Source organism: Odocoileus virginianus, chromosome 33 (assembly GCF_023699985.2).
Source record: "Odocoileus virginianus isolate 20LAN1187 ecotype Illinois chromosome 33, Ovbor_1.2, whole genome shotgun sequence".
In the NCBI taxonomy this organism is placed as follows: Eukaryota; Metazoa; Chordata; class Mammalia; order Artiodactyla; family Cervidae; genus Odocoileus; species Odocoileus virginianus.
In genome coordinates this window covers 25,769,670-25,795,996 of record NC_069706.1, presented here as the reverse complement: position 1 = coordinate 25,795,996, position 26,327 = coordinate 25,769,670, and the positions used below count along the sequence as shown (strand labels likewise).

Sequence of the window (26,327 nt, the reverse complement as noted above, 5' to 3'; positions counted from 1 at the left end):
CTGCCCACTCTTTTTTTCACCTGCTCCAGGATATGGGTCTGCTTGCTGGCCACAGTCTCCTCCTCATCATCAGGGGCAGAAGGAACAGATGAGCCAGATGGCTCCTCCAGGGGCATATCAAACAGCTCTCGGATGGTCTGCTTTGGAAAGAACATACACAGAGTGTCAGAGCCAAAGGAAATGTTAGTCTCAGGTCTATAGCTATGAAGCTGGTAGCTATCAGTGGAATCAGAAGTATCACTGATTGAAAAGGCAGGTATGTGGGGGTCAAAGCATCCTTTCTAATAAGCAGCAGTAATTCCCATACGCATAGCAATTCTCTCCTACACAGACTGGAAGATCTTAGTACCTGTTTAAAATAGGCTGTGGTGAAGTTGCCTCCCTCAATAGCCATATCTCCCAACATTCTCTTCTGATTTGCCTTTTTGAGGATGTTCTCTTCCACTGTCCGTTCACTGATAAGCCTAGGCGGGTGATGAAGGACATGTATAAACAGTCAAATACATCAATAAAACCCTATTAGCAAAGGAAAAGTAAGGTAAGGGGAGACAAGGCAACACCTATATATGTGGACATCTCGGGTCTGGCCAATTCGGTGACAGCGATCCTGGGCCTGAGCATCCATGGTAGGATTCCAGTCGCTGTCATAAAAAACAACAGTGTCTGCCCCCGTCAGGTTCACGCCCACACCCCCACTCCGAGTTGAAAGGATGAAGCAGAATATGCGTTTGTCTGCATTGAATCGTTCCATCAAGGCCTAGAGGACAAAGGGAAAAAAAAAAAAAAGAACAGTATTGGGAGACATATCTCCAAAAACAGACCAAGGCTTAGTGGGACCCCCTCATGAGACTCTTGAACCCTAGAAAAGGAGACTGAGCTGAGGCAAGCCTCTAAGGGTTGCAGGTGCCTGGGTTACCTGTCTCTGTTCAACTCTAGTCGACCCATCCAAACGCAAGTAGAGGTGGCCATGGTAGGTGAGAAATTGCTCCAATACATCCAGCATTCGGGTCATCTGGGTGAAAATGAGCACCCGGTGGCCCTCTGCCTTGAGCTGTCGCAACAGCACTGCCAATGTTTGCAACTTTCCTGAAGAGATATGAAGGGGTACAGGGAACGAGCTATAAGCTGGAGTGAGGAGAACACTTAGCACTGGAAGCCTATGTACTTGAGAGATAAACATTTTACGCCAGGGTTTCGGTTAACTCAGAGGATCAGAAATATTTAACATTATGTATTTTCTTCCCTTAAGGGTTCTTCCTCTTAAGTCTGCTCTTGTCTTGAACCTGACTTCTTTCAGTCTAGGGAAAGGGTAATACAGACCCTCGGGGTAAAAAAAGAAATCCTTAATGGTGTATGAGCAAGAGACCTTCAAGTACTACACTGAAACACAAAAAAGCAATTCACAAGATAACAAATCCGTTGATGTCATGAGCTCACAGGGATGGAAGGTCACTAAGATCAGACCACAGAGGCAGGATCTTATGAGGTTATCTAGTTCAACCTACCATCAAACAAAATAACTTCTGTAACATTTCTGATTCAATCAGTTCAAACACTGTCAACAATGACTTTCATTTTACCTATTCTGAATGGTTTCAAATGTTATAAAATTAACGTTTTTACTAAAATAGCTATTGAATACATATTATTAAAAATTCTGCTGCCTTTCTTCTAAGACATTTACGAAATCCCCAAATTTTATGTTACTATAGATGTATCTGTGCAGAGCTGCAGCAGAACTATTCACTATTATCATTCATGATTAACAGAACCCAATTAATCCTGTGAACACCTGGCAGAGATCCCTTGATTCCCAGGGAAGGCATGCCTCAAACCAACCCCAGAAGATGAATCATTATAAATAAGCCACAGTTCCTCTTTGACTTTCCTGTGTCAGTGATTACTCTAGGGACCAGCATATGGTTCTATCTGAGTCAATGAATTCTAAATCAAAGTCAACTGAGTGGGCTTTTTTTCCCCAAAAGAAAAAAAAAATCAAAGTCTTGCTAGGAGTATTTTGTCTCAACCTCTTGCTTTCTGCTTGGAGTACTGGTGTGCTCCCTAGAATATCATCTTAATACCACGAGGAAATAACCATGAGAATAAAAAGATACAAGCTAAGGATGGTAGGCAAAGTCTTGGGTCCATGAAGACACCAGTGAACTGCTAAACCAGTTATATACCATCTTTCTCAGCATTTCTGACTTGGTAAACAATAAATGATATTGTGATTTAAGCCACCTTTGGTTGGTTTTATTACCTGCAGCCAAATTCCTTCTAAGCAATAAGATTCTAGCCAAAAGAAAAGGATCCTCATCCAAATACTTTCCCAAAATAAAATCTACTATTTACATTTTTTTTGGCCACGTGGCTTACAAAATCTTAGTTCCCTGACCGATTGAACATGTGCCTTGGCAGTAAAAGCCAAAAAAAAAAGTAAAAAGAGTCTTAACCACTGGACCATCAGGGAATTCCCCCAAATCTACTATTTACTGTGCAGTAGTGTACTACCACTCACCTTTCCCCTAAATCTAAAAACTCCATGCTGTGCTATCTCATTTGCCATTGTATCCTAAACGGTATACAATATAACAGGTGGTCACAAAATAATCACTGAATAAATGAGTTAGCAAACACTTTCAATTTTCATCAAAGTCAAATTTACAAATGCCAAGAATCCATCATAAGGCCTACATTTCATCTCACCCATAAGCATAACCTAAAAGACTATCTAATGTTTAATAAAACGCACAGAAACTTCATGTTTAGCATCCCTCTGATATAACTGTCTTGAGACTAAGACAAGAAAAGAGACCAAGGGACCCTCACTGGCCAGTGAACTCACCACAATCATACTGGATGAGCCTCAAGTCAGGAAACTGGGTACGCATGTTACACACAATACGGTGCAGAGGACGAGCCCGAGGCCAGAGTTCACGAGCCAATTGCTCCTGGAAGGCTGCCTGACGTGGGGCCAGCCAAGGAGGTGGATGGCAGGCGTGCAAGGAAGGGGGAGGTGCCTCCACAGGAGGCATGACAAAGATGAACCTGTAGAAAGAAGCCAAGCTGTAGAAAATATGGAACTCTGAATGGCCCCAGAAGTCAGCACCTTTAACAGCCCTAACCACTATATCCACTTAGAGGCCCCAAGACCCACTTCCCATTAGCACTTAGCCCTGCCAACCTCTCAATGATTTCTGACAGCTGGTCTAGTCGTTGCTGGGGAAACAGTACAGCCTGGCGGGCAGCCTCGGTATAAGTCCAAAAGGTGGGGTGGCTGGGGCCAGGAGAACGAGGGCCGATGGGGCTGGCAACAGGTTGGGGCAGGGTACAGAAATCCAAGACTTCAGTCCCATACACGGGTGCCAGGGCCCCATGAGCCTCACTAAGTTGGAAAATCCGTTCCAGGCGTTCAGACCGCTGCCGCTTCCGCTTTTCCTCCAGAGAGTCCTATAAACATAGAAAAAGTCATCAGCATCCTTACAGAAAACCTGGCAGTAACTCCCAGAATTAAAACATAATTTATGGAAACCCAAAGATTCAAGAATACACTATTTTAGCTTTCCCAAGTTGTCAATATGGGAATCATTCTTTTTACCACATTGAATGAAATGACTTCTCTGTGAGAGAAAACTGATCTTCCCTGTATGCTACCAAAGCAGATGTCTGAACACTCAAAATTAAGATCCATATATTTGATAAACTTATAGAATGGATGATATGTGTGGATTTTCCCATAAAACACTTAACTCCAGAATACCCTAATTTATCTTATGGTAGATCCAAAACAATGACTAAAATCCCTCCTCAAAGCACTGAGCAGGATGCAGGGACACTAACCAAATCCATGGCAGGTCTCTGTCAGAGGTTAGACTGGAATGGGGTGGGATGGGAACAGCTAACCAGACATCTAGGTACCATCACCCTGAGAAAGAAAAGGGAAGGGGAGATTTTTCCCAGTGGCAGAAAATCTGTATGATTCTGACCCAATCCTTTCCCATCTTTTCTGCTTCCAGTTTCACAGGCTATCAAGTCACCTAACTCTTGTAGCACTTACCGCTCTTGGAAGTTTTACATGGTATGATTCTTTAACATCTTCTATCCACTAAACTGTAAGCCTTATATAACATGAAAAATATCTGATCTTGCTCACCGTATTCATCTAATATTCAGCTTGTTACCTGGCACAAAGTAGGCTCTCAATAAATATCTGTTACTGGAATGAACAAATAATGAAGACTAGAATCTACAAGATGGTCCTGAAAAAAAGCAGTGTCCCAAATTTCCCTTTCTGACTGCTATCTTAAGCTTGACCTCTTGGTTTCTGGTGGTCTAAGTGAGGAAGGAAAGCATCTTAGAGGGAAAAAATCATTAAGGCCAGCTCTCAACAGTAGTAGCAAAGGAAACAATATTTGCAAATCATCTATCTGAAAAAGGACTTGTACCCAGAATACATAAAGAAATCTTACATATCAGTAACAGAAAGAAATAAAATAACCCAATTAAAAAAGGGAAAGGATCTGAATAGACATTTCTTCAAAGAAGAATATACAAATGGCTAATAACCTCTGATAAGATGCTCAACATCATTAACCATCAGGAAAATGCAAATCAGAACCACAAGGCGCCACTTCAAACCCACTAGGATGGATATAATCGAAAAGACAGACAAGTTTTGGCAAAGATGTAGAGAATCTGGAACCCCCACAAATGCTAGGGAATGTAAAATGGTACAGCCACTTTGGAAAACAAGTTTGTCAATTCTTCAGTCAAACAGTTACCATACCCCAGCAATTCCACTTCTAAAGTTACATCCAATATAAATGAAAACACATGAAAAGATACAAAATCTTATACATGAATGTTCATAGCAGCATTATTCATAACAGCCAAAAAGAACAAACCAAATATCCCCCAATCAACTGATGAACAGATATATAAAATATGGTATACCCATACAATGGAATAATACTCAACAATTTTTTTAAAAAATGAAGTACTGTCATATATACACATAGAACTCAGTTATAGCATAACACAGACGAACCTCAAAAACATTAAAATAAGTGAAAAAAGCCAGTCACAAAAGACTATATATTATATGACTCAATAAGTAGGACATTAAATAGGCTAGTGGTTATTTAGAGCTAGGAGAAAAGGAAAGTATTAAGGATGATGGCTAAGTGTGGGGTTTTCTTTACAGAACATGCAAACGGTTCTAAAGCTGACCATGGTCACAGCTGCACAACTCTGTGAATATACTAAGTCAATAAATTGTATGATTTAAATAGGTGAACTGTATAGTATGTGATTTATATCTCAAGCTTCTTTAAAAAAGTGTCAAGAAGCTGCTACCTATTAATACTTGCAGAGCAATGAAAGTGTAACACAGATTATGGGGCTGCACCCTTGGGCTAGGATCTAGGCTTTCCTTTTCCTCCGAAAAGCCAGACCAACCTGGCAGCATTAGAGAGAGACCAAAGGTGGAGTCAGTGGCACTGATGGAGGGTGGCAGACTGGGGCTGAGGCGGAGAATAAGCAGCAGCTCTATTATCAGCGGGAGAAAAAGACAAGAGGACCTGGAAAGACTCATAGATCTTTCTCCTTATTAGGTCCTGGGTTACTTACTCTGTGTTCCAACTTTAACTTAACCAAACATACACAGAACTATATACATGACAGAAAAAAAATGGCTACCAGAAAGCTCATGAAGGGACAGAAAAAAGTTCTTTTTATTGCCCAATTAATCACCATGAAGGTAAAACACTACAGCAAGGCTCGTGATCTTTAGGGAACTGTATTCCATGGTGTCCTTTATCCCTTACAAGTTCAAATATCGATGGTGATCAACTGAGAAAAATCTTCCTGTCTCTGAGACTGCCTCTTGTGTGGAAGAGAAAGCAGTAGAGTCAGCACATCTGTATTCTCACAAGTTGTGTAAATTTTAAAACATTATTTAATGAGCTAGTTTCATCTGTAAAATGGGGCAATTATATGCCAACACTAACTCAAGAGTAAACAAGAACCAAAGAGACCAAATGTAACAAGCCTTGAACACATCAGTGATTTATAGTTTTAAAAGCACATTATGTCCTCAACTATTCCTTTGTGAAAAGTAGGACCTGAATTATTATTCCCATTTTACAGATAAGAGTAAAGGCCCAGGGGAGGGCTCTGTCCAGTGGCACTCAAGTATTAGGTCCAAAAAAAACAGGCTTTGTAATTTAGCAAGATAAAAGTGACATTATTTTGTTCCATCCACTCTATAGCAATACTCCAAAAGAATTCGGTTTCCTGTCCCCTCTCCTTTGAGGCAGTAAAACTTACCAGATAGAAAGGGGAACGAGGTGGTGGTGGGGGCTGGCGTCGAGGTCGGGGACCACTGAACGAGGTAGCAGTGGAGGGAGGGCTGGGGGGACCAGAGCGTAATGTCAGTGTCTCAGGCTCATCCTTGGAAACAGGTAGCCGGGATACCATGGTGACAGGCAAGGGAGCGGCGCCAGATGCCGAAACCACAAGGGAAGATGTCTGGGAAGCTGGGCTCTGTGTTGAGGCTGGGGCCAACGCCAGAGTCTGAGCTGCTGCTGGGCCCAAGGTGGGCACTGGAACTTGGGCAGGGCTCAAAGTCAGTGTCGGCACTGAAGCTGGGGCCAGGAGTGAAGCAGATGATGATACTGGAGCCAAAGTCAGCGTGTGAGCTGGGGCTGGGCCCATAGGAGAAACTGGAGCCAGAGTGGGTGCTGGAGCCAAAGACAGCGTCTGAGATGGACCCAATGGTGGTCCTGGTGCCAAAGACAGTGTTTGGGCTGGAGCTGGTACTAGGGATGATGCTGGAGTCAATGACAATGTCTGAGCTGGAAAGGGATTTTGAGGGTTCCCAGTTCCCAAAGAGAGTGTCTGAGATGGAGACGAGCCGCCAAGAGTGGATGCTAAAGCTGGGGGTAAAGCCAGTGTCTGCGTAGAAGCCGGACTAGGAAGAGGTGATGGAACTGGGGCTGGTACCATAGTTTGAGCCGATGATGGAGCCAATGCAGCAGCTGGGGCTGGCCCCAATGAGGAGGCTGAGGCTAAAGGTGTTCCTGGAGTAGACGATGAAGCCAGAACTGGAACCGAAGTCTGCGATGAAGCCAGGACAGAAGTAGGACCTGGTGATGGAGCCAGGACTGGAAGAGGAGTCAGAGGAGGAGCTGGAGAAGGAGCCAGGATTGCTGTCTGTGGAGCCACCATGGGAGCCAGAGAGGTGGCCAGAGCCTGAGATGCAGTGGGTGCTGGAGCCAAAAGGGAAGCCTGAGCTGGAGCTGGATTTGGTGTTGCCGGAAAAGGATTGGCCAGAGCAGAAGCCGGCACCAGGACAGGTGAACATGCTGGGGCCACGGCTGAGTTCAACCCTGGAACATGTGAAGAGGCTGGAGCCAACAACAGAGGGTGACCAGGTGCCTGAGATGGGGACAGGGATGGAGTTGAAGCCAAACCTAGAGTCAAGGCTGACGCTGACGGAGAAGCCCCAACTGGTGCCAAAGAAGGAGGTCCAGGGGCTGCTGAGACAACAGGTGCCAGTGTTGGAGTCACATTAGTCAAAAGAGTTGGGCCCGAAGCCGAAACAGGCAAGGGGGCTGAGATGGGAATGGTGAGTGGAGCTGAGGCTGGGGAAGGAAGCGTTGTGGAGACAGACATGGGGAGTGAAGATGACACCGGAACTGAGACTGTAGAAGACACAGGACTAGCAAGGGGAGAGGAGTTGGGAACTGGCACTGGAGAAGAGGCTGGTCCAGGGAGTGAGGATGGCACAGGGAGAGGAGAAGAGATGGTCAAGGGAGCAGCTCCGGGTGCTGAAGCTGTGGAGACAGAGGATAAGTTAGCCTCGACATTCTTTTCTTGCTCCTTCTGTTACCCTGTCCCACCCATTCCCCTATCCCCAAGGTTCACCTTTTCCCTGAAGACCTTCACTCCTACACCATGAGGTCAAAGATTCAAGGAATCAAACAATTTAACATTTCTTCTCCTTACAGGAATCCAACCAATGTATCTTAGAATCAGACAAGGGCTCAGCAGCCCACTAAGGGGCCCACTGCAAATCAGTATACTGATAATGAAAGCGTCTACTGTGACTTAAATACCCTCTGGGCCACCCTATCTCCATTCCCAGCAAAAATTTCTGGCATCAGCCACCTTGACTCACCATTGACTTCAGGCGAAGGACTGTGGACCAGCTTGAGAAGCGGCCTCACGAGAGTGGATGTGGGTATGGGGGCCCGGGCAGTACCCAGACTAGGTGTGGATAAACGTCCAGGGGTTAATGTGGGGCGTGGAGTCAACACAGCTGGAAGCCCAGAGCTCGGAGGCCGGGGTGCTGGGGCCAACGGAGGAACAGGAGTCAGTCCATCCCGAGGGGCCTGTCTCACTACAATCTTCACCACGCCTGTATTATTCACCATAGTTGGTGGCACTGCAAGAGGAAGCTACATTGAGGGGAAGGTAGAAAAGAAACAAGAAACCCAAAGGATGGAAAAAGTCCAAGGGCAGGAGAGGGTAGCAGACAGATATCAGAGTTACTGGCAAGGGAAAACAACACTGGGGGAAGGCTAGACAGACAATAGCCCAGGGCATGCCTGGAAGGACCAAGGCCAGCAAGGGCTAAGTAAGTAGGAAGGCCAGAAGCCTCACCCTGGTTAGCAGCAAGCGGAAGGCTGAGGCCAGTGGGGGCAGGGGTGGTGCTGGGGGTCGAAGAAGGCAGCACAGAGACAGGGGTGGGGCCAGGGGTCGGGGCCACGGCCTGGATGAGGGCCACATGGGCAGGCTGGCTGATGAGGTGGTGCTGCCCCCCTGCTGACACCAGGTGCACCACATTCCCTGGGTTAAGGGAAGAGAGAAAGAGAGAAAGAAGCAGCTATCAGCCGGAGGAGGGCAGGGGCAAGGGGAGAGAGAGAGAACAGAAAGGAAGTAACTTCTCCAGAATAACCTCATACCTATCTTAATCTAAAAACCCCTTCAACCATTCCCCTTGGCCACACCCACCAAAAGCTAAGGGGAAAAAACATAAAGGCTGACATCTGGAAAGAGCCACAAAAACAAAGGGACAAGGAAGAGGAAGAAAAAGGCAGGACAGGGGGTGGGTTTTACCTACTTTGCAGCGGGCGGGGCTGCCCCACAGCAAGCTGGCGCACCTGGGCACCAGTCAAAGTCAGCTTGTTGCCCTGGATTTGGAAGGTGAGAGGTTTGCTTCCCCCTGTACTAGCCACTGGACGTTGTGTTAGTGAGGCCAACTGCCCAATGCTGACCACTTCACCTGCTACAAATAAAGAAGAGGCTTAATGTACATGGGGCTCACTCTGCTCAACATTATTTCACAGACCTCCATGAGGTCCAAGTCTCCAGGTTCTCTAACCCGTCCCCTACTCAATTCACCATGTTCTAAGAACCTCAGCCTCCACCTACAGCCTCTGAGCTTTTGACATGCTACTCCTTCCAATCCTGCTTGTTTACTCTGCAATCTCCTTTACATCCTCTAACAGCCTTCCACCATCCTGAGCTCATCACTCACACACACACACACCTGCCCACTATGCTGCCCTCTTACCCCACATAATTATCTAGTATTAGGCTGACCACTATTCACTCATCCATGGGTCACCTCCCCAACTAGAGACTGTGAACTACTTCAGGACTCTTACTTGATTATAAATTATCAGTGCCTGGTAAAATACCTAATATGTGTCAGCTCCCTAAAATCTGACACGCGCCTGGCCCCCAGCTTTTCTTCTCTTGCTGCATGGCACACAGACAGGCCTTCCTCCCAGCTCCAGTCCTTCCCCCTCACAGAGCCCTGGGGACTTACAGGGCAGGCGAGCTTGCATATCAGGAGACAGGATGAGGCGCTGTGGTGCAGGAGTAGGAGCTGGCACTGCTGTGGTGGGAGCAGTGACCGTGGTGGTGGAGGTGGTGGTGACAGCAGCATTCGGGAAGGTATAGCCAGGTGGCACTGTAAGTGGCTTCAACAGGTTGGAGGAGCCTGGTGGTGGGGCAGGGCTCAGGCGAACAGGGGCAGGTGGGGCCGGCTTCAAGGACAGGGTTGGCGTGGGAGGCCGTGAGGTCCCACTTAAGACCCCCAGAGGGGATGGCAACACTGGAAACACAAAATAAACGCCTGTCAGGTAGAACCTGACCAATGACGCCTTCACCTGCCCCTAAAAGCCTCCATAAACAGTCCCTCGTAGCCCATCGAACACTACACCCCTATCTCCAACCCAGCTCCTCAAACATTAAATTTCATTACTTCTCCCCCAATCCGAACAATCCGCCTGAAGCACCCCCCAGCATCCTGGTTCCCTTGCAACTCACCCTGGGGGAGAGGCCCACTGTTTGGCTGCAGTGGGGGCAAAAGAACAGGGCCAGGAGGCCGGGATGCTGGAATAAGTGGGGGCCCAGAAGGCGAGGCTGACACCATCAGTGGTGCTGGCAGCACTGGGGGGGTTGGGCCAGGGGTGGGCTGGGCTGAGAGTTCCGGGACTGGAGGGGGTCGGACTGGGACAGGGCCCAGGGGGGTCCGTGGACTGTTCACAACCACCACTGTCCGGCCTTCTTGCTTGGGCACTGGCTGCAGCATCCTATGAGGAAAAAACAAGGGGATGGGTAGGGAAGGAGGGAGAGTAAGGAATAGGAAAAGAAATAAATAAGGAATATGAGGCATAAAAACCGGCAGATTATAAAAGCAAAAAGGGAAAGGTAAGACCCAAAGGAGAAAGAGAGAAAGAAATCCGATAACCAAAAGGCCCCAAGCAGAGGGAGAGGGGAAAACAGTGACAAACACAAGGGTCTCTCCCAGGACCATCTTCTAGTTATTCTCTCCCCCATTTTTCATCCATCCATATAAACAGTCGTGCCTACCCTCCAACTTTCCACCCCAATTCCCCCAGCCAGCTGTAGCTACTTTTTTCTAGGAACCCATCCCTTATTCCTCAGCCTTGGTACCTGTTGACTTTCATCTTGACTGGCTTGGGCCGAGGTGGGGGGTCAGGAGCAGTAGCCACTTCTAGCAGAACCCGACGGGAAAGGCGGTACTGGGGTAGAAATGTCTCAGCCTCATATCTAGAGACACGACCCTCCAGGCCAATGAGGTCAAACCGACCCATGTCTATCCGCTGACATAAGAAGGAATACAAAAGCACAGTGTCAAAGGAGCAATGATTCCCCAACGATTTGGAAACTTGGCAACTATTTCTTGGATATCATACCAAAAGCACAGACAGCAAAAGCAAAGACCTGATAAACTGGACTGCACCAAAGGACACTATTAACAAAGTGAAAAGCCAACCCATAGAATGGGACCAAAACTACAGTATATGCAAATCATGTGTCTGATAAGAGCCTAGCATCCAGAACACACAAAGTCCTACAACACAAGAAAACAACAACGTGCATAAATATGAACATACACAGACATATATACAAAAACATGTACAATAGAATATTACCCAACTTTAAAAAGGAAGGAAATTCTAACATAGGTTTGAAGGCATTCTACTAAGTGAAATATGCCAGCAACAAAAGGACAAACACTTTATGATTCCACGAAACATATGAAATACTAGAATAGTAAATTTATAGAGACGAAAGTAGAATGGTGACTGCCAGGTGCTGGGACTAGAAGAAGAATGAGGAGTTATAATTTAATGAGTATGGAGTTTCAGTTTAGGAAGATGAAAAAATTTCTGAAGATGGATGACAGTGATGGCTGTACAACTATGTGAATGTATTAATGAAACTGTACCATATGCTTAGAAAAGGTTAAAGTGGTAAAACTTTTTATGTGTATTCTACTGTAATAAAAACAAAAATCTGGGGGGGAAGTAGCCAAAAAGAGGGAAGGAGCAGGAAAACAAAGTAATATTTAAGTATTAATTATTATGCAAAGCACCCCTAAAAAATACTAACACAATTCTCTCACACATACTGCAGAATAGGCCTTACAACCCCAATTTTGAAGGGCAAGCAAACTCAGGGTTAAAAGTTAATAGTTACCTTGCCCAAAGCAACACCGTTATTAGAAACCAATGAAGCTGGAACAGTGTTGAGGTGACAGGGGAAGTAAGATGCTAAAGGTCAGCCTAAAGAAAAGAGGTGCAGGGTTGGGTAGGGCCAATAATCTTGGGGACAACTGCTCACCTGGAGAGGGTGGACATCAGTGGCCCTTAGCACCAGAGAGGCGGTGCTGAAACAGATGCCTGGAGTGATGAAGGGAGAGGTAACAGGCCGAGGATCAAATAGGTTTGGATGATTGCAGACTTTTCGCAGCTGCATCAAAATGTTGATGACACTCATGAAGTGGCCTGTGGCCAGCGTCTCCTTAGTTCTGGGAGAAAGAAGAAATAAACAGGCACCTTAACAGTCACCCCTGCTCCAGTCTGGGGTCCCAGGCCCACCCGCAGTCCTCCCTTACGTGGTCTGGGCCATGAAGTCATCATAGAGACAACGCTGGCGCTTGGAGAGCCGGCAGCGGATAACATGCTCATACTTTTTAGGCATCTGCTTCTCAACATCCACCTTAACTCGGCGCAGCAAAAAAGGCCTCAAAACCTAAAAGCAAATAAGCAGGAGGCTGACAGGAGAAGAGCAGGCACTGTGTCCCAGCTGAACCCTCTCCCTGGGTCTTGGCCTGATGACCAGCAGAGCGCTGGCCTAGCCCATTAGTCAACATCCATGTAGCCATGCAGCAAGCAGGAACCAACCACGCAAAGATGAGTCAGATGTAAGCCCTCCTTCTCAAGGAACTTACTACAGTGAAAAAAACAGACACAAAGATGATCATCACAACATAAGTGACCCAGGAAGCACCAAGGACAGAGCAACTAACTACACAGAAGCGATGAGTCAAACTACGTTCAGAAGGAGTGACTGTAAATTCACAAGATTATCAAAGTAAATCCAGCTGAGAACAAATCTGTGGCACTGACAGAAGCATAGAAAACAAAAGGCAGATCTGAGATCTCAGGAGGTAAAATCTGACTAGGATATAGTCATCAAGTTGACATGGAAGAAGTTCAGAGATAAAAAGAAGTGAAGAATGATAGTCTCACTAAACCTAGTGTGGTAACCATTTCATGATGTATATACATCAAATCATTACATTGTACAGTGCTGTATGTCAATTATAACTCAATAAAACAGGAATAATTTTTGAAATATTACAAGATTTTAAAAAGGAGGAGGTATAGTTAAGGAAAAATTTAATGGTTTCTTGTTTGATTTACCAAAATAATGGTATGACAGAGCAAAATGGAATAGAAATAACAGGCTATAAAGCTTAAGCTATTTGGCTTATAATAGAGTGAGTTCAAGAGGAACTTTCAGGCAGGGTGGCAAGAGCTACCAGGGGAGGGGCAGGGTGGTGAGTCCTGGGGGCCAAGGAGAGAAGGAAATCCCTTTTGCATTCCAAAAATATCAGACTAATGGCACCAAGCTGAGATGGAAACATTTATTGTTTTCTGTACAAAAATGCCCATGAGATGGGGATCAAAAGGGTTGGGGGCAGATAACAAAAATACAAATTCTAAAAAAGAGGAACTTTCAATTAAAAATGTCATTAGAAATTTACATATAGGTTGAGTGGTCTAGAGAGTCAAGGAATTATGAGTATGCGAAGGAGGTAAGTAAATTGAGAGACAAAAAAAAGTGAAGATCAAAATGCTGAGAAGTGTTATTTAAAAACTGGACATTGGACAAAGGGAGAAGAGCCAAAAAAGACCAAAAAGGAAAAAGGGAACACAACAAAAATATGAAGTTGTGATAAGTCATGTAAAAAGAAATCCAAGCCAGAAACTGTTCAGCATTATTCTACTCAAGGAATAAAAAGAGAAATGCGACCATTAAAAAAAAACAAGCAGAATGATGACTAAGATGAAGTCACTCAATCTGGCCATGGGTTAGTCACTGGAACACTGCAGCCTGACAACTGAGTAAACTCAGCCCAGCACTGACTTCCCTCTCCCTAAGGGTTTTCCGGCTGTTAAGCTTAGTTATTCCCCATGCCCTCGACAAACTAGTACAGACCCTACCTTGTGAAGGCGTTTGACTAGACCTTCATTGTACTCTTGGCTGCCCTCAATCATGCCAGTTAGGGGGTTAGAGAACCATTCTTTGAACTCGCGATGAGACTGGAAGACATGGGGCATCAAAAAGTGCATCAAGGACCACAGTTCCATGAGGCTGTTTTGCAAGGGTGTTCCTGTCAGGAGCAGGCGTCTCTGGCTGCAAAGAGGAAAATGGAATGAGAAGGATGGTCAGCAAAACATCCTCCAAGCAACCCACCTTCCAAGCATCCCACCCTTCAGGACAAGTCTACTCTCCCACAAATCCCGGACATCTCCATCTTCACCTGTTGAAATTGAGCAATGACTGCCAGCGCTGTGACTTGAAGTTCTTAATGTTCTGAGCCTCATCCAATATAAGATAACGCCAGTTCTTGCGGCGGAAGGCCTGGTGGTCCTGCAGCACCAGCTTGTAAGATGTGATACACACATGGAAGGCATTGGGCTTGGTCCAGCCCTGCAGTATCAAGAGAAAGTAGCAGAAAGTAGGGTGAAAAGAACAAACAAAAAGAAGACATCCTAAGGTCTTCAAGGGACAGCAGTCAGGTTGGGAGAAAAGTCCCAGGAACAGAATAGGTAACAGAAAAAGAAGGAAAAGAAACTAATTTGAGGAAAGGGCCTAAAAGTATAGGAGGTATCAACAGTGGAGGGGAGTGATCACATTGGGGAGCAAACCTGCCGCTTGAGCTTCCTCTCTTTCTGGGCTCCATAGTAAGTAAGGATTTTAAAGCTGGGGCACCAACGTTTCAGCTCCATCTCCCAGTTCAACATCACGCTGGTGGGGACAATGATCAAATGGGGACCCCAGTTACCTGTTTAGCAAAAGAAATTAAGAGATGTACAGCACAGTGACTGCAGTTAGTAATACTGTACTGCTAAGAGACTAGATCTTAAAAGTGCTCATCACAAGAGAAACCAAAATGTTTTATAACTATGTATGATGATGAATATTAACTAGTCTTACTATGATTGTCATTTTACATCATATACACATATTGAATCATCATGTTGTACACCTAAAACTAATATGTTATGTTAATTACACCTCATTAAAAATAAAGATTTGATGAAATTTGGGGCAAAGGGAATTTTTTAAATGATGAAAGATGGTTAAGAAATACAAACTGGAGTTCTGGTTCTCACATATAAACGGTGAACATTCTGTCCCAATGTCCCTTCCTAAGAATCATAGCACCATAATATAAATAAACCTACTTACAAATTAGAAACAAACTCAGACACAAAAAACAAAATTATGGTTTTGTTAAAAGGGAAAGAGGAAGAGGGATAAATTAAGAGTATGGGATTAACAGATATGCACTACTACAAGTAAAACAGATTAAAAGGATTTACTATATAGCACAGGGAATTACGTTTGTCTTACAATAACCTAAAAGGAAAAGCATCTGAAAAAGTATTATGTATATGTGTATAACCAAATCCCTTTACTGTATACCTGAAACTAACACAAAATTGTAAATCAACTAAATCAAAATTGAGGGAGAAAATAAAGAATCCCAGTGCCCACACTGACCTCTCTATACAATTACTGATTACATTCAATGAAGCTACTTAGCAAGAGGGTTTCATGGTGCTGCAGCTGAAGTTATCAAACAAGCTTCCGAGGAAATTGGCCATGGAGACCCAAGAAGGGCCCTGCTTAATTACCTTTCTCACAGGCCAAGTGGGCAAGCAGGGAAATGGTCTGGATGGTCTTCCCTAACCCCATCTCATCAGCAAGAATGCCATTAAGCTTCTTCTCATACATAGTAACCAGCCAGTCCAGTCCAATGTGTTGGTACTCTCGGAGCTGGCCTCGCAGGAGCAAGGGGATAGGTGTCTTCACCTGGTAGGGAGGAAGAGAGGTATCACAACGGAACTGAGGCATCTGTCACTGAGAAACAGGAAAGTGAAGATTCGAGAAAACAGAAGCTTGGGCCTGGATATACCTGGGTAGTGGCCAAGGTGTAACCCTTGGGCTGGAGACTTTCAGCTGCTGCAGCAATGTCAGTAATTTCTTTCTTAGGGCCTAGAGTGGTGGTGGGCCCTGGGGTGGGAGGTCCACTGCCCCCATCTGCCTCACTCTGCTCTTCATCCCGGGCAAGCAAGTACTCGACCCCAAAGTCATCATCTTCCTCCTCTTCCTCATCTGCTTGGCTCTGTGACTGGGACTCCTCAGATTCCTCAGACTCGGATTCCTCTGATTCCGAACTCTCACTTGTTTCTTCCTCTTCCGAATGTTCCTCATCTTCATCCTCACTCTGTTCCTCAGCAGAGTCTAAAGCACAAGATCAAGGCTTAGTGTTCACCATACCTGCTCCTCCAGTACCTGCCCTTCCCAGCTTGTCCTTCATGACCACACATTCACCTGACTGACTGCTACTATCCTCCTGAAGAGCCTCTTCAGCTTCTGTGGCCCCCTCTGGTTCACAGTCAGAGCTGTTAGCCTCAACGTCATCCTCATCTTCCTCTTCACTACTCCCAGAACCTGGAGCAGAGGCATCAGACGCATAGGCTCCTGCATACCGCTGCAGTAACTCCTCCATAGACAGCTCACCTAGAAGAGAAGTGAACAGTAAGCCTTTAGGTGCTTCATGGGGAAGAACAGGAGGTCTGAGTGGCGACAGTTCATTTTACCTCAGGCTCTGCAGACACTGCTAGGCCCAGGTCAGAGGGGAGGCAAAAGAGTTTACTTTCAGCACCAGCTACATTCAGCTAAGCCCCTTGACATGGGCCAGAACCGTGGATGACACAGCCTTCATTGGGAAGGATGGTATCAATCTGATAAACCTCCCCTTTAAGATTCAGGTCAAACAAGGCCACTATCATATTTCCATAGTTCTTCCCTCCACTTGCTCTCACATCATTATGTTCAAATTTCCATCATAACCACTCATAATTTTCTATTTATAACTATTCACTTATAAATCTGTCATTAGATCTGGAGTTCCTCCAGGAGGGATAAAAGTGTCTTATTCATCTCTTTATCTCTGGCATTCTGCACAGAAAAGACCAAGTGAATACTCAGTAAAACATCTGGTGTCACCTTCTCGAGCTAACTCGCTCAGCTCCATGGCATGATCCACCTCCCCTTCCAACTGCTCTTCAGCTGCTATAGTATCCTCTTCATCCTCCGCTAGGAAAGAGAATGAAACAAGATCAAGTGGGACAGAAGCTCAGGTCATACAGTCCAAGTAGAAGAGGTAAAAAAGCCTGAAACATCAGGTTCAGATGATTCAAGGGGTAAGAAGCAAGAGGACTGAGAACAGGTCTGACCTTCATCCTCATTGGCAGTAAACTCTTCATCATCCTCATCTGGATGCCAAGGCTGTTTGTTGCGGTGTGTGACAGAGGGTGGAGGCTTTACCTGTATGGCAGAGAATAAGGAAGGAGAAAGCCTATGGTTAGAGCAGCAAAAGAATGACCCAACACTGAGTAAGACGTCAGAATACTCTGTCCCATCAATTGACAGTTGCCACTGACACAGTCCCAGGGCAAAGATATAATCAAGGGCTTTCAATTTTAGCACCAGCTACCAAATCCTGGCCCCACGGTCTGGGGGAGGACCTGTGAAAGTGCTAGAAAAGAAATACAGCCCCAAACAACAACCCCATGCACTCAGACACACGGATAAACACAGCTTAGGTCCAGAAGAGATTTCAAGGTTACCATCCCAGCTCCAAACCAGCAAGTGAGTTATTAGCGACATTTCATAGAAGTGACAAGGGCCAAGGTACGTATTTCTTCAAGGTCACACAGCAATCCAAAGAGTGCAGTATATTCTTCCACACATCAGAAATATGCCCATCTTAGGCTGTAACTTGCCCAAACCCAGATTCTTTCCTATCAATCCTCAAATGAGAGCCCAATTGATCAGATCAGGGAGAACTCCTGAAAACCACAACGAACCTTACAGACCAGAAGAACTCAAGTCCTTTTGAGGCTCTCCCTCTGCTCCTACTCTGAATCCACCTTCTATCCCCTTCTGCCATACCTTCAACACCTGAGAGGGTTCTTCTTCACCACCTTCTTCAGGACCATCTCGGGTGTCACTATCATGAGATGAGGGAGTTCTTGAGGGGCTGGAAGGCCCTCCTAGCAGCTGAGGGGGGAGGGAACGGAGCAGCTCTTCCAGTGGCAGTTCTCCCTCACGACGAAGTAGCTCAATCTCACGCCTCTGGGTCTCTGCATCATTGCCTTCCTGTTGTTCTTCAACCTCAATCGTCTCCTCATCATCCTCTTCCTCCTCCTCTTGGGGTTGGAAGTCCCCATCTATAGCAGGAGAACAAGGTCACAAAGTCCACGGGGCCCTGCAAGCCACAGGGTGGGTTTTCAGCTCTGGAAAGGGTACATAAGGAAGAGTAACAGAGCTAAAGAGGACACACACCTTCATCATCCATCCGGGAACCTGGGGGTGGAGGACTAGAGGCAGCTGAGGAAGAGCCAAGGCAAGGGGAAGAACCAGCCTTGCTGGAGGCTAGTGGCTGGTTGAGGCTCTGGGACAGAAGGTCTGAGTACTTTTCAGTTTGCCCCACGATGAAGTCCAGGTGCAGGTCCAGGGCTTTTTTCCTCTTTTCCTCAAGCCGGGACTGTTGCTTGAATTGCACCACCTGCCACAAACAGGAAAGGGAGGGATCACCAAAATAATCTTTTACTCTGTACTATTACTCAACATTTAGAGAAGCCTCCTGTATGCTAGGCCCTGGCTTTTCAGAAGGGAAGAGCTAAATGACCTTAAGGATGTTTCTGAGGAAAGCAGAAAGGAAGTACAGGAGAGAGAAGAGACAGCTTAGTCTCAGGCAATGGGGAAAGACTTACAAATGTATCTGGGGCTGAATCATAAACATTAAGTAGGTGTTCCCTAAGTGTAAATGACGAGAAAGGCATTCCTAGCAGCAGAAAAAGCATGTGTAAATGGCCATAGATATACAAAACAATGTTTGAAGTGGAAAGGAAAGGAACTGGCAAGATACAAGAATGAAAATATAGACAGAAGCCAGATAATACTTAAGAAACAATTATAACTTAATGTTGATATATGGGAGCAATTCAATTAACGAGAACTTAGATGTTATTTAAGCAGCTAAATCGCACAGACAGGTTTTAGAAAAAGCATGCTGAATGCCCTGCAAAGGACAGATGGCCTAGAGAAGTCAAAAAGTCCTATTAACAATCGCCAAAGGCAGGACCCGTATTTTTCCACTGTTTAATTCTCTCTTTCTCATAGCAGTCAATGCTTGAAAGGTCCAACACACAACAGAAATGTCATTAGAGTTGCAGGAAATCATAATTATTTACTCTCTCAAAGAGAATTTCTTATCATTCCTGTTACCATGCTACCCACCCTTTAAACCCAAAGCACTTCCCTTTCCCAATTTCTGCTGCCTACCTTCTCCACATTGCTCCAAAACTGCCTAACATCCTTAGCCATGGCAGAGGCGATTCGGCGCAGTTTGGCCTGCTCCTCCCTCCGGGCCCGTTCCTCTTTCTGCCGCTGCTCCTCGTGGTGCCGGATCACCATTCGCACCACCTGTGAGAATGAAGTGAAAACACTCCAAGGCCAGACCCCTGGCCTCTCCCCAAGTCAAGAGCAAAGAGAAAAATCAAAGCCAAGAATTCAGTGGAGTCAGAGCTGGCCTCTTGAGACTAGAGGCATTTGTAAGCACCCTACACTATTATGTTTGGTTCCATTCCAACCAACCTAACCATCAAAGAAAAGCAAACCTGAAACGAAAATGGAAGGTAGTAGGCCCAGTTGAAGACATACCTTACGGGCCACACCCCGTTTCCAACGGCGCTCCTGAGCAAAGTCAGCAGAGAGCCACTGCATCTCCTCACACAGATAGTCCCAGTGGCCCTTGGGGCGGGGAGGTTCGGGCACTTTAGGCAGCCTCTTCAGTGACCAGAAACCCTCCTTCCGCAGCTCAGCAATTCGAGTTTCAATCTCAGCCTCCTAACAAGGGAGAGTTAGATCAATCAAGTTACTGGACATATACTTCATCTCATGACCATGGCTGAATCCTTGGTCTATGACTACATATAGGTTCTGACTGGACTAAGTGTTATACGCTTGTCTTGAGCCAACATTATCAATACCAGCTCCAAGAGTTGATGTTATATGCTCTTCAGGTGACTAAAAAAACATTTCAGAAAGATGAAGTGATTTACTTGAGACTATACAGGTAGGAAGTGATAAGGACCGAGAATTAAAAATAGGTCCAATGACTCCAAACACCAGATTTCATGCTCTTTCCGTTATTTCACACTTCATACTTTATGAATATAGACAAGACTTGGGGAAACAAAACCCAAGGGAAGCTTCCCAGAGAACTGGGGAGAGCAAGCTTCCTTACTAACTCTAGCTACAAGGGATTTCCATGGCTGGCAAATTCTTACACAAGAGTAACCATACTTATAAATATGTTAAAACTCCAATTGACATAATACTGTTTTTTAAAAACATTATTTTTATAGTGATTACTGCAAAATTATACACAAAAAGATTAACAGTGATTAGTATAACAAAGTTATAACACTTTCTACACTGATTATATCTCCTAAGAAAAATGAAAGCACTTGAAATTTTTACTTAATGGAAGTGACTTAGGACAACTCAGGACAACTGCCCTCATTATTTTTGTCCTCTCCTGACGAAAGTTAAAGCAAAGAAACTAACAGCCATAGATAAGACAGGGAATTAAGTGGCCTGATGGTCACCAAGGAAACACCAAGAAAGTCATGGATATTAGACCAACAACTCTCAAAGCTAAGCATGCATCAAAATCATCTGTACTGCTTTTAAGAGTACTGGACCCCATGCCAAGAGTTATAAATGGGTAGGAAGAAAAGAGGTATGAAAAATTTGCACTTCTAGTAAGTTCCCAGGTAATAATGCTGATACTGCTGGCCCAGAGATGACATTTACCTCTGCTAAGTATAACAGAGACTATAGAAGACAAATATAAAGTAGAAACTAGTAAATTTTAGAAACTAGCTAAATTTTTTTTTAGCTTACAAAGCACTTTCATGTCTTACTTTCTCCTTTAACTCCTTTTTTTTTAAATCACTTTTATTTTATTTACTTGGCTGCACTGGGTCTCACTTGCCACATGCAGGATCTTTAGTTGTGGTATGTGGGACCTAGTTCCCCGAGCAGGGATCAAACTTGGACCCCCCACAAGGAGCATGGAGTCTTTTTTTTTAATTTGGCTATGCAGCATATGGGAAATAAGTTTCCTGACCAGGGATCACCCTCTGCACTGGAAGCTTGGAATCTTAGCCACTGGACCACCAGCGAAGTGCCAATTCAAACTTTTAAGTAATGGGGAGGGAGGTGGGAGGAGAGTTCAGGATGGGGAACACATGTAAATCTATGGCTGATTGATGTCAATGTATGGCAAAAACCACTACAATACTGTAATTAACCTCCAAGTAATAAAAATAAATGGAACACACACACACACACACACACACACACACACACACACACATATAATTGAGCAGAATGTAAAAAAAGAAATAAATAAACTTAAGTAGCCCACTGGCTATTACACCATCCTTATTTTACAGAAAAGAAAATGAGGCTCAAAGTTCAAGCAACTTGCTCAAAATCATGTAAGTCAAAGCAGAGCCTATATTCCAAATCAAAGACAAGGAAAGAAGTGTTAAGTACTCATGGGACACAGGAGTTCAGGGAAGAAGACTCCCAAGAAGCTTCACGGGCATTTCTAATACGTACATGCTTGGCCTGCTCTGCAATTTCAGCATGGCTCTTCTCCCACTTTGGGCCCCTGTTAGCCAGGTCAGCAGGCTGGGGTAAGCTGAGCCCCTCCAAGGGCACTGTGGCACCATCTGGGGGCCCTGGAGGTCCATCCAAAGAGGAATCTTGAGCTATATGCTGGGGGGAGATGCCACCTGCCCCACTAGAGGCTGGGGAACTGGATGAGGCAGGGGACACGGGATTGCTGCCTGTCATGCCGTCCGACACCATCTAGAAAAGACAAAAATGAGAGATAAAATGAATGCTTAGTAGCACTCTAAGGAGTTTTAAGTACATTACTTCATTCTATCTTCCCATGAAAAAACTCTGGAGTAGGTTATCAACCTCATTTTTATAAACACAGCATTTGGAATAGTTTTAATAAGGTATTCAAGATGGTGAAGCCAACTTTCCAGTAAACACTCATCATGCAAGAGGAATTATAGCCTGACATTTACATAATTCCCCAATTCAAAAACACTAAGATAGCACATGACGTCAAATCTTTTTTTTTATGACTTCAAATCTTAATGATTTTTTCAGAACCTCCAAGAGTTCACTCAAATAAACTCCCTATTTTTCCCTCCTTTTCACAGCAAGTATGGCAGATTCATCCATGCAAATAAATCTGAGCTACCACCAAATTTAAAAGGTGACAAAAAAGCCCCAAATCATCCAAACCTCTATATGTTCATCACTAGCCTTGTTAAGGTTTCCTTTACTGGAGAGGTGGGAGGGGAAAGGGAAGGTTGGTCACTGTTCTCAAACATCTACCTATTACAAGGTACTGCACAAACAATAATAAGTAGAAAACAAAGTCCGACTTAATTGCGGATGAGGGAACTCATGAAATTCTCTCTGGCACACAAGCTTCACAGTATGCCACTCAAATTCCTACCTCAACTGAATTATGAAGGACATTACATCACACAATTTCCCAGGCAAATTACAAATATCAAACCCATAACCATCAAAAGTCTACTGTATAGAAATCTAGGTCTGTCCAGTTTTAAAAGTCATGATTAAAAATAAATAAAGTCATGATTTTTTTCCCCAATCTCCAACACTCCCTCAATATAAAAAAAGATGAATACACCCCATCTATAAAGCTTACCTCCTTTCAGTTCCAAAAGAAATTGAGCTATTCTCAAAGCACACAGTCTTGAAAGCATTTTGTCACAAAACTCATTTCCAACCTGGTCTAATTCCAACTTTTGCAGGTAATAAGGGGTTTCCATGCTCTTGGAGATCAACATAACATTAATGTCAAGTAGAATATGTGTATCCAACAGGCTTGACAGCCCACCTGAGTATTGAAAACTCTCCAAACTCAGCAACCAAGCTAGCTAGGATCGTGGAAACATGGCTAAAACCTGCCACATTCCTTCTGCCTCAAAGCCAGCAGCCCAAAGCAGCAGCAGAGAAGGAACCTTTCCCACTTTCGAACCTGTGTTTGCAAGATTGGGAGCTGAGGGTGAGCAGGGGAGGGGCAGCTCTGCATGGTCCCACTCCCAGGCTCCTCTTTGGATGCCTGAAGAACGACTGGGTCGTTGTCACCACTGCTGCTGGCCGAGGGGCTGGCGTCCGGCTGCAGGGCATGCTGGGAGCTGGCCTCATTCTGGGCCACCGGCCACCGGGACCCGCCTTCCAGGGCCCGGGGCCCACTAGGGCGTCCCAGCCTCCGCTCAGGTCCACCGGCCTCTGGAGCACCTAAAGTAGGGTAAAAACAGTAGAAAATGGATTTAGAAAGATTACAAGAATCTTTTTAAAACCCAGGAATAACACTAACAAATAAAGTTAACTGAACAGTGATTACAACTTAAGTTTCTTGAGCATCTATTATGTGTCAAATTCTTTACTTAGTACTTACTTCATGTGTTCTATAATTCTCACATCTTTCTCATAAACCAGATATTTTTCAAGCCACGATAAATGTTTATTCAGTTCCTTCTACATGTTGAAAAAAGAGCTACGCAGAAAAGATGGCTGACCTAAATGGAGCTTACATTCTAGTATTTCTTTCATTTTATAAGTTAGGAAATCCGAATGCAAATACATCAAATGACTTGCACAAGGTCACACAGTAAAGAAGTAGGAGAAGAAGAACAGACTAAGACAGTCTGATGTCAAAACCAAAGAATGTGCTACTCTCCCTGGTGGAGGCAGGCTGAACAGATCTTTCTTTTTTTTCTTTTTGCTATTCAAAATTATTTAATTACAAGACTGGATAACTAGAAAAGAATTTTCCTTTCAAAATAGTTTCATAGGTAGAAAGTAATACACTGGTTAACAGGTTATGATTCTACAGCAGTGTCATGGTCAAACAGAAATGCCTTGACTTGAACAGACCTTTCTCTATCCATAGACCCAGTACTGTGTTGCACCACAATCATTATCTTAAACATCTCTCCATTAGCATCAGTAGTTGAAGCGGTATTTGAGCCCTCACCTGTGTGAGCTGAGACCACACCCCCTGTGAAAGTCTGCACTTCCACGATGCCGCCGTACTGAGGGGAATCACGGCTGAAACAAACAGGGAGGAAAACAGCAGTGAGGAACTAATTCATATCTACCAACACCCATCAAAGCCTTCTTTACACCAACTTTTTAAGTTTTTTAATAAACCCAAATCAGTTAAAAGGCTGAAGAGAATTACAATAGTATAACAAGATCACATTTCCAAAAAATAAAAACAAACCATGTGCTGTGAAAACAGAATTTCCTAGGGATATGAGATTCTGGCTGGGGAGGAGAAGCAGGCAAGTGAAGCCTTGACAACAAGTTTAAAAAGCTGAAGGGTAAAAGACTCCAACCGCTGAAATTAACAAAGCCAAAAAAGCTGTCACATCCAGAAGCTCAAAAGGTGCTGGCTGCCTGGCAGCCTGCTCTCCTTTCCAGTGAGGGCTGAACACAGGAGAATCCACCCTTCCTCAAGGGAGCCCTTCGACTCCTACACCTGCCCCGTAAGACACTTCCTCAAACACCAGAACTAGAGCTACCTTAGACTAGCACTCAGAGGTGAGGAAGGCCTAAAGGCAAAGAGCCATACCCCGGAAATAGGCAGGGTAAACCCACAAAGGGCCCGGAAGTGTTTCCCCAGTGTTTAAGGAAATTCCTTAACCACGGCGCAGCCTTTGATTCACTCCCTCTTCCACAAGTCACTGGAATCGCGCTAACAATCAGAATCAAGAACTATGAACTCTCGATCCCCGGCTTCATTACCGTCTCCCAACGCGTCCCAACAGCCTGACCCAGCGTGACCCCTGACCTCTGCCCCAACTTGCCACTAGCCCTAAGGTGGCCCCGCCCCCTTCTAGACTCCCACCCCACCCAACGTGAGCGACTGGGGGAGGGGCCCGCGCGTGCGCGCCTGGAGGCGGAGAGAGCCGGCTGCGCGCACCGCCCGGGGGCTCCCGCCAGAACCCAAACCCACGCACACAAGGGTCGCAAGGCTAGGGAGTCTTTCATCCCTGCCGGTCAGGGAGCAACCCCCCCACCACCAACAGACCGCGAAAAGCTGAGATAAGGGAGGGCTAGTGCCGCCAGGTCCTAGCTCCTGACTGGATATGGTGGGCGCGCGCCCCGACTACTCGCCCCACGCCCCCCTTCTTCTTCCCGCGCGCCCCTGAGAGGGGGCTGGGGTTGGTGGGCGGGCAGGAGCGCACCTGGGTCCGTCCTCTCAGGGCTCGCTCGCTCGCTCAGGCACGCGTGCGCAGACCGGAGGGAGAGGAGAGGAGACGCGCCCGGGCCCAGCGCCGGCCAGCCTGGCCCCCCTGAACCTGTCTCTATGGGCGCGCGCCGACAGCCTCGCGCACCGGCCCCGGGGCCCCGGCCGAAGGTGCGCGCGCAGCATCCCGGGAAGGTGGGAGGGGAGGCGGTGGCGGAAAGATGCGCGCGCAGTCACCGTCAGGGGAGGGGGAACTGTGAGGCGTCCGCCATCTTGTCTCCCTCTCCTTACCTGCGTCCTCGGGGGCGTGCGCACCACCCCCCCTCCCGCCGAGGAGGGGGGAGGGCCCCCTCTTGGCCGCCGCCTTCGCGGCCTTTAAATTCCCTTGGGGCCCGCGGCTACTACCACCGCCTTGCTTCCACTGCTTCCTCTCGCGGCACAGTGATGCGGGCGGGCGGTGGGGAAAGTGGAAGACGCTACTCGCAGCGAACCGCCGCCGCCGCTTCCGAGGCCTCACCAAAATGGCCGCCGCCGTCTCGGCCGCCACCACCAACACCACCGCCACCACCACAGCTCACTATCGCTACCGCCGGCGCGGCCCGTCCTCTCGCGAGAAACAGTAACTGGAGGTTGGGGGAGCGAGGAAGCTCGCGTGCTAGCGTAGGGCGCTGCCCGAAGCGCAAGGCCGGCTGGGAGATGTAGTCCGCGCGGAGACAGCGCTTGCCCGCGACGGAGCGTTTTTATTCACTACGGAACCTGCTGCTGGAGCTGCATTGCGGCTGCCAACTCGGAGGAGTCCGCCCCACTTTAATAGATC

At 46.0% G+C, this 26,327-nt stretch overlaps 1 protein-coding gene and 1 non-coding gene across 4 annotated transcripts in view; both read right to left on the bottom strand.

The window, feature by feature from the left end:
- SRCAP (Snf2 related CREBBP activator protein) overlaps nucleotides 1–26,110 on the bottom strand; it is a 30,808-nt gene extending 4,698 nt beyond the window's left edge. Inside the window, exons 1-31 of one of the 3 annotated variants that reach the window (XM_020901592.2) lie at nucleotides 25,802–26,110; nucleotides 24,293–24,366; nucleotides 23,291–23,553; nucleotides 21,823–22,074; nucleotides 19,852–20,037; nucleotides 19,474–19,614; nucleotides 18,472–18,694; nucleotides 18,079–18,356; nucleotides 17,361–17,451; nucleotides 17,131–17,220; nucleotides 16,453–16,641; nucleotides 16,034–16,362; nucleotides 15,753–15,930; nucleotides 14,760–14,896; nucleotides 14,372–14,541; nucleotides 14,052–14,244; nucleotides 12,437–12,573; nucleotides 12,163–12,349; nucleotides 10,969–11,138; nucleotides 10,339–10,604; nucleotides 9,836–10,123; nucleotides 9,125–9,289; nucleotides 8,665–8,850; nucleotides 8,180–8,446; nucleotides 6,328–7,835; nucleotides 3,185–3,450; nucleotides 2,846–3,048; nucleotides 917–1,086; nucleotides 561–757; nucleotides 350–464; nucleotides 21–140 (exon numbers count right to left, since the gene is read on the bottom strand). In XM_020901592.2, coding sequence (XP_020757251.2) covers nucleotides 21–140; nucleotides 350–464; nucleotides 561–757; nucleotides 917–1,086; nucleotides 2,846–3,048; nucleotides 3,185–3,450; nucleotides 6,328–7,835; nucleotides 8,180–8,446; nucleotides 8,665–8,850; nucleotides 9,125–9,289; nucleotides 9,836–10,123; nucleotides 10,339–10,604; nucleotides 10,969–11,138; nucleotides 12,163–12,349; nucleotides 12,437–12,573; nucleotides 14,052–14,244; nucleotides 14,372–14,541; nucleotides 14,760–14,896; nucleotides 15,753–15,930; nucleotides 16,034–16,362; nucleotides 16,453–16,641; nucleotides 17,131–17,220; nucleotides 17,361–17,451; nucleotides 18,079–18,356; nucleotides 18,472–18,694; nucleotides 19,474–19,614; nucleotides 19,852–20,037; nucleotides 21,823–22,074; nucleotides 23,291–23,344 — 6,756 coding nt within the window. In that variant the 5' untranslated portion in view covers nucleotides 23,345–23,553; nucleotides 24,293–24,366; nucleotides 25,802–26,110. Of the gene's footprint in view, nucleotides 1–20; nucleotides 141–349; nucleotides 465–560; nucleotides 758–916; nucleotides 1,087–2,845; nucleotides 3,049–3,184; nucleotides 3,451–6,327; nucleotides 7,836–8,179; nucleotides 8,447–8,664; nucleotides 8,851–9,124; nucleotides 9,290–9,835; nucleotides 10,124–10,338; nucleotides 10,605–10,968; nucleotides 11,139–12,162; nucleotides 12,350–12,436; nucleotides 12,574–14,051; nucleotides 14,245–14,371; nucleotides 14,542–14,759; nucleotides 14,897–15,752; nucleotides 15,931–16,033; nucleotides 16,363–16,452; nucleotides 16,642–17,130; nucleotides 17,221–17,360; nucleotides 17,452–18,078; nucleotides 18,357–18,471; nucleotides 18,695–19,473; nucleotides 19,615–19,851; nucleotides 20,038–21,822; nucleotides 22,075–23,290; nucleotides 23,554–24,292; nucleotides 24,367–25,508; nucleotides 25,690–25,801 lie in introns of those variants that run through there. The other 2 variants (XM_020901591.2, XM_070461201.1) reach the window with 2 other exon arrangements.
- On the bottom strand, nucleotides 17,536–17,666 carry LOC139032890 (small nucleolar RNA SNORA30/SNORA37 family). Its single transcript, XR_011485532.1, has one exon. It is a non-coding gene; the product is annotated as a small nucleolar RNA SNORA30/SNORA37 family (small nucleolar RNA).
- Nucleotides 26,111–26,327: the final 217 nt, after the last annotated feature.